This window comes from Henckelia pumila, chromosome 1 (genome assembly GCF_033568475.1).
Source record: "Henckelia pumila isolate YLH828 chromosome 1, ASM3356847v2, whole genome shotgun sequence".
NCBI lineage: Eukaryota > Viridiplantae > Streptophyta > Magnoliopsida > Lamiales > Gesneriaceae > Henckelia > Henckelia pumila.
In genome coordinates, this window is record NC_133120.1 from 110090640 (window position 1) to 110098401 (window position 7762).

The window sequence follows — 7762 nt, forward strand, 5'->3', positions numbered from 1 at the left end:
TGATATGGCAAACTTGGTTGTGACATGCATAAAATTAGAGATATGTCAAAATAAGTTAATCAGTTGTGTGAGCTCAATCCGCAATAATGGCATTAGGACTCCATGATGCCAAAATTGGCTAGACTTATCAGGTCAACCCGTCTCACTCCCACCAGTCCACCACATAAAATAGGTGGATTGGATTGGTAATTCAAGAACCCATCAAAAAAAGTGTAATCTCAACTAATAGTCTTGTTGACTCGTTTTGACATCACAACCTAAAATACCACCTAAATACACGTAGAATGATGCCAAAAATAAAACGTCGGTCCACACAGATCTTGAGAAAAATAAAAAAGGATTTTGAGTGGAATGAATAAAAAGGACACGTTTATCCAATAAAAGGACACTGTAACACAAGACATTAAAAATGCTACTTGCAACGAACATCTCAAGTTATCAATACAGCCAATGTAAAATAATGTCTCAGTTAATTCTAAAAATCACACAATATTAAGAAGAAAACGAAGAACAATGAAAAAGACACAAATCAAACTCAAGGTCCATGACACTCGCGTCAGACTTCAAAGGTTAGAATACGCACGGCGCTCCTTCATACGTGGGCAAATATCTCAAAGCTGTCTTTCTTTTCCCAGTTAAGATGTAGAAAATGTATCAGCAAATACTTCGGAGCTCGTCTTTCTTTTCTCAGTTAAGTCGAAGAGGGAGAGTAAAAAAAAATTTCCTTAGAATGGGGAAAAAAACATTTAACCAATGAGAGACAAAATTCTAAAGAAAATTAATAAATTAGTCACAGCAAGTAAAGAGGGTATCCATACTTGGCTCTTTCACCAGTTATTGCTGTTTCTTTGAGTTGGATAGTTTTCTGGTCAAGTCTGACTTAAATTTGCACCCGAATGAGAGAGCTTTGACGACCAAATCATCTATTTCTTCCTCCTTTTTCTCATACACAACAAAAGCAATGAAGATGATGGGAAGTCCTGCGATGTTCAAAGATTTATAAAGAAATCGTTAAGGACATGAGAGTTAGAACTTCAAAGTATGTCAATCCCATACATGTAGCAAGCATGCATGTGAAGCTGCCATTAAAATATAATATCTCAATGTTTACTTCACAAACACACTCAGATAATGCATGCCCGAAATAGATGGAACATACAAGAATCTTACATACCTATCACAAAAATATTATGCAGTGAAAATGCTCCAACCACACTGACAAGCAATAAAGAGAGAACTACCTGCTTCAAGAGCAAATAAAAATGAACCATCGCTTTTAAGAGGCAAGAAAGAAATGATGTCTGAAATACAAATATATTCGGTAAGTTCTTCTTGATGGGGATTAGTGAACAAAAAGAGAACAAATGGGAATTTTTTGCCAACCTGTGAGCCCAAATTACAGTTAATTAAAGTGAAGTGTTAATGATTTTAGGAAAAGGTTTGGCAGTTGATGAATGAAAAGTTTGGACAACTACCTGTTTTTAGCAGTACATTACCTTGAAGAAAAGAATAGGATCATTTCCTTTACAAAGTGATTTTAGATCACTCATGGCAGAGTTCCACCTTGATGCGACTGACAAGGACATTTGGCGAGATGCAGCTTCTGAAACATGAAATTTCGAGTCCGGAATTTTCTCTATTTCATATCCCAATCTACAACATTACAAATTGAAATGAGCATTTCCACACCACTTCTATGACACTAACATTATAAAAGTGATTTACATTATTTCAAGGCAATGTGTAAGCATTTAAGAAAAAAGAAAACAATTGAAGGGTAATGCCGCCAGTAAAGGTAAGCACGAGTACATTTTCTTTGGTAGCTTGCTGTGGATGAAAAGGAAAACTGATGCTGCTAACAGAAGCTTGGAAACTGCAGTAATGACGGTGTACCCGGTTGCTATGAAATTGAAGTAAAAAGCAGCCAAAATCAACAACACGGTAAATGTTTCCTTTCTATTCCTCCACAGTAATACATCAGCAACTGCAAGTGCCATCATTATTAATTAGAGATGGTGAAATGGATTACAATTCCAAGTCAAATAATCTCGCTAGACTGTTAGTTACATCACAGCTTTTCAGTTCCATGGGCAACAAAGATTGAAATCAAGCTGCAAAAAGGATGTGATTAAAAAAAAACAGAAAAAAGTACAGTAAATCAATACAAACAAAAAGGTAACACTCAATGAAAAGACCAATCCATTTTATTTTCTAATTGCACCCAAGCCAGGCTATCATAAGTTGTCTAACTGCATCCATGCCAATGTTCCAGAGCACTTATCCAGTGATGGTTTTGGCCACTATCTCCTAAAATTACTACTCTTTGGCATTAGCTAACTAAATCCATCTTTAAAAAATTTCAACCTAAAACATGTTTCCAGATATCCTTGTTCAAAGATGAATATCAATGCAAACAAAGTTTGTGGTTCAGTGATGACATTGATAGATAAGTTTTTTTCATCAATAAGTTGAATCTCATATGCATGCAAATCTAAATCCAATATAGAAAAAAAAATCCCCTAGGAAAACAAAACATCAGTACCTTTTCCACTACCGAGAAGCAATTCAGCTTTAGATGGCCTGATCCTTTTAGTTCGAGCATCAGCCCTCAAGTGTGGGTATGATTCGATAGTTCTTCTCAGGCCCTCCTGTATATAACAGCATCCAACTGATCAAAATGCATATATGTGTGGAAAATAATGCTATATAGATGAGACCACACCCACAAGTTCCGCACGGGTAAAAATTGGATTGTGCAGTTGATAAAGAGACAAAAAAAATTGTCACAAAAAAGGAGTTCAGTCTCATCTTAATTATGTTCATTTGTTCACGAACTAGTGTATTTGTCTTGTTGATCTTAAGAATGCCTTGAAAAGTTGACAGTTAAATCAACATTGAGCATTTGGATGAAGTGACTTAATTAGGACTAGAAAACTTATTATTGGCTCGATGATATTACTGTATACATATGCACACATCATCAATCAAGCCCTATAAAGTCAATAGAACCAAATTGTATCAGATAGAAAACAAAAGCATAAGATGGTAGAGCTCCAGCTAGCAACCAACTTAAACAATTGTATTTGCCAATGATGAGAAAGAGAGAGAGTTTACGCTTTATAGGAATGCTTGTACCTGGAGTGAGACAATGGGAGTGTAGCCAAGTCGATCATTTGCCCTAGAACAATCAAAAGTTCTGCTCCGAGACAGAAGTCTAATTCTTGAAGGTGTCAACTGTGGTACCTTCATTCCATAGGGGGCTAGAAGTTTATAAATAAACTCCACCAAGTTTGCAATTGGCATCATAACAGCGGCTGGAATCTTAATTTTTGGCCTGCATACTACAAAAGATCAGAAATAAAGATAACTTAAAACTGTTAATTACATATGTGAAACAAAAAATAATCCCTCAAAAGTCAAAACAGAAATATAGCATAAAAAACAAAGTGACAGTCTTAAAATAGCACTTAGCCTTCCTTAAAAAAATAGCTCTTAGCCATGCAAAAGGGGAAGCTGTTACGCATTGACAAAAACAACATAAAACTTTAGACGCCGCCCTAAGGTCTGATATCAAGCCAAAACAGCCATTTCAACTTTTCCTCTAGACGTGAACAACATACCAATCAGCCATAAAAATTAGTTAGTATTCCAAACTCATAGTTAGGCACCAATGAATGGTGGGAGCTGGGGAATTGTCCTAAAAACGAAAAAAATGTGCAAGCTTCAGAACAAAAGAATACCTTTCATAACCAAGACCTTCAAGAAGGAGAGACATAAACTCCCAAAATTTAATCGGTTCCATATTGGTAACGAAATATGCCTGCAAGAATGATTTGCCGTTGAAACATCTCAATGCATCCTCGACAACAAATGGCACTTAATACTTATAACTTCATATTAAAGAAAAAATATCACTCTATCAAAATAAAACGAATTGCTAAGATAAACAATCAAGAAGACCTTTCTACGAAAATGTACCTGTCCAGCAGCTTTTTCTGATACTGGTGGTTCAGATGCCAAAGCTCGTTCAGCACATATGTGAGCGTGTGCCACATTCTCAACATAAGTAAAATCATACATGTTGTTCCCATCTCCAATGATAAACTGGCAATTCCACAACAGAACATCAGAAAAAAGTGCTTGAATCGTTCAGTATACAAGACAAGATATTATCAAAATGAAAACAAAATTAAAAAAAAAAAGGGGAAGGATAACTTCATGTATCAGTTTCAAAATCACGTATCCCAATCAAAACACACAACACAGTGTTGAAATAAATGGTAAATGTACTCTTTCATAAACAACTTGACGAATTAATTACATCCAGATTCATAAACCAGATATTTCAACTAATTACCTTCGATTTCCCAGCCCTTGCAGCATCAACTAAAGATGGAACAAGCAATTTATCACCAGGGCCAAAAATGCTGCTAGGTCTGATGCAGCATGTTAGAAGTCCATTTGATCCATTTGACTTGATAACTAGGACCTCTCCTTCAGCTTTGGTGCTGGAGTACGAATCATTGTGCTAAAAATTGACCGTATGAATTCTAGTGATTTAGATTAAAAAGAATAGCTGAAAGTAAAGCTTTATGAAAAGCATTGAGCATTCGCACTAATAGGTCAAGAAATATAAAACATCAAGGCTCTTAGAGTTGAACTGACAAGTGATGACCAATACAAAATGAAAAACTTAAAAAATAGAGTGATAATGTTCTTACTTCTTACAGCATCAGATAATCACTATGCAGCATTGAACCAACAAAAATATCAATATTCTCCATCAATACCTTAGCAGGATAGGGTATTGATTCATTTCCGTTTATAATTCCATTGACTCCATCAAAGACAACACTTGGTGAGCTTGTATATACAAGCCGTTTTACTTTCAGCTCGATGCATGCATCAATAATGTTCTTGGTTCCTACATACCAAGGATATATTAAAATATAAGGGGGAGCAAATTGGTTCGTGAGAAAGAACAAGGATGATGTATTTCAGAAAAATGAACGTGTATCTTTCTATGATCAAATAAAAACTAACCTTGTACATTGACTGAGTGATGGAGTTGATGGTTATTGATAGAGGAATCGGGAGCAGCCATGTGAAAGACAACTTCAGATCCTTGGCAAGCTGCAATGGCAATAAAAATTAAGAAAAGATCAAATTTTTACAGAAACTGCACTGGAGTTCAATTAACAATAAAAATAACAAGCAGCCGTATATTCTGAAATGCCAAGTATATATTTTTTATGCTGGTATTTTAATACGTTTATTCAGGATGGAAACTTAAGCTGTCTTCTTTTTGTGCAAAATATCCCATTATTTTCCTTTTCTACAAATTTGTCTTTTAGGCTAGTATTTTGAGCTTCTTTCTTTTCAAAATTTTCCCCCAAAGACACGTCATTTGGCACATTAAATATTTCATCAATAAACACAAAACAATGTTTGTCAAAAACAAAGACATTTCAGAATTTTCTTTTTCAAACAACTGATATTAGAAGAAAGAAGAGGCCACCTACGCAACCTTTACAATTACACTTTTTTGCACTTCAAATTAATTTTTTTTTACAAATTCACATCTCAGTACAAAATTTGATGCCTTGTAGCTGAAAATCCATTATTCCTATCAAGAAAATTTTAAAAAGACATAAAGCTCATTGTTATTTATAAAAGTTTTGAGTTTGCTAATGACACATTTCAGAGGCCAGATGTTCAAATTCACAATGAATAGATGCGCCAAAAATCAGATTGGACTACATAATTACGAACTCTTACTAAGTTCTTTATCATTCTTATTTTTAACTGTCTAATGAACCATACCAGGCTCTCTGTAAGAACATTTTAATCCATAACCTCAACACCGTCAGATAAGCCATACTAATTTTGTGCAACGGTCTTCAAATGCTAACAAACATAACAGACTCACAAGCAAAAGATAAGAAAAAATTACATTCCTTTGCAAAGTAATGCAAACCAATACCCTAGACAGGTAAGCATTTGACCAAAAAACAAAGCAAGGAATTCAAAGTTGGCTCCATCAATCGGTAAAAACTAACTTGAGCTAAAAATGACAAAACTCATCAAATCAAACTTCGACATCATTTGCCATAGAACGTGTTTTACTAAGTTAGCGTTTGAGATTGCTTCTAGGAACTTTTCCTCCCAAAATTTTTCAAAAGTACTTCCAAAAAGTAATCTCAAACACTACCTAAAGCTCATTCCATATCGGTTTACTATATAATCAAACCAAATAATGAACCAAAACATTATTGAAGTGTGATTAATTTTTTTTTTTAAAGTACAATCCTGCCCCTCCGTGCCATTCATAGTTGTCACTCCTGGCCTTAACTAACGCCTTTGCTTTGGCGAGACTATGAGATCTAGCTTTCTTTCAGTCGGCTTAATAATGATGTCATGCTTGCTTAAAATGTTTATTAGACAAAAAAAGACTCAAACTCGAGGTAAATTTGTTATCGATGGGAGTTCTTATCCGTCCTCACACTCTTGGCTAGTCTTCTTCTTATTCCTGCTTGCCTTTCATTTTCATCTAGACCGAGCTTCAACTATGTAACTCTTCATTAAATTTGTCAACACTCTTCATTATTTGTTCACACTAAATAATCAAACCAAAACATTATTGAAGTGTGATTAAATTTTATTTTTTTTTTAAAAAGTACGGCCGAGCTGTAACGATGTAACTCTTCCTTGGATTTGTTCACACGCTTAACAACTTGCTTCGACAGCATACATCCACTGAATGCAAGAACAGGTAACTTCATTTCTTCACACGAATTAACCATCAATTACGGAAATATAATGCTGGAAAGAGAACCTTTGAGCACTTGCGATTTGGCACGGAGATCTGCCGACACGTAGACGGCGCGACCAGACTTCAAGGCTTCTCCAAGAACACCATTCTCCTCATCAGAATCCAGCTTGATGGTGGGACCCAAATCAGCAATACGCACCGAATACATGTTGTATTTGATGAGCATCACCACCAAATGCCTCGCCGCAAAGCCTCTCCCGCCGGTCACCACGCACCACCTCTCCTCCCCACCAGCCATCGGGTCGCACTCAATCCCTAATGGCTCCCTATCAATCAATCGATAAATGCAGTAATGTAGCCCAGAAAATTGATGGGATTTAACAAAACTTCAACCTGGATCTTGTAGTGATGGTGGGGGTATTAATATATTGGATAATTGCCAATCACTGGGCTAAAACACTTTATAACTTATTGATAAATCTCTACATAAATAAAATTTATTTACAACTTTTTGAAGAGAAAAATTTTTGTTTTTAAATACCAATTTTACCCTTATCTCTTAAAAAAAATGAGAGAATGGATAATAAAAACAAAACTAATCCAAATAGTATATATATAAAAATTCAAATTAAAATCAAAGAACATAAACCATATCATATACATGTTTATGTTGATACAGGAGCAAGTATATGTTTAGGAAACAAGCATATACTTCCAAATCATTATTGGAAGAAATATGATAAAGGATTAAAAGTTCGAATAGGAGATGGATCAATAATCATGCTTAATACAGTAGCAGAAAAATTAAAAATAGAAATAGAAGAAACAAAATTTGTAATACTCATTATATATCAAATAGAATCAGGAATGAACATTATAATAGGAAATAACTTTTTAAGAGAATATCTTCCCTTTACACAATTTGAAGATCACATAACTTTAAACAAAGGATCATCAATGATTTACATTCCCAAAATACGAACAGCATTT

General features: G+C 34.8%; 1 protein-coding gene across 3 annotated transcripts; it reads right to left on the minus strand.

Annotated features, from left to right (window-relative positions):
- Window positions 1-363: 363 nt before the first annotated feature.
- On the minus strand, window positions 364-7187 carry LOC140878107 (3beta-hydroxysteroid-dehydrogenase/decarboxylase). Of its 3 annotated transcripts, none has more exons than XM_073281717.1 (13): window positions 6836-7187; window positions 5044-5133; window positions 4791-4924; window positions 4358-4528; window positions 3979-4104; window positions 3741-3820; window positions 3136-3334; window positions 2543-2648; window positions 1810-1984; window positions 1497-1653; window positions 1175-1241; window positions 819-980; window positions 364-681 (listed from the first exon to the last, which is right to left on the minus strand). In XM_073281717.1, exons 1-12 carry the CDS (start codon window positions 7068-7070, stop codon window positions 835-837), a joined length of 1686 nt encoding a protein of 561 aa, XP_073137818.1. In that variant the 5' UTR covers window positions 7071-7187; the 3' UTR covers window positions 364-681; window positions 819-834. The 3 variants fall into 3 exon arrangements, with proteins under 3 accessions (XP_073137818.1, XP_073137814.1, XP_073137824.1); XM_073281713.1 differs by having other exon boundaries at window positions 364-724; XM_073281723.1 differs by lacking the exon at window positions 364-681 and having other exon boundaries at window positions 818-980.
- Window positions 7188-7762: the final 575 nt, after the last annotated feature.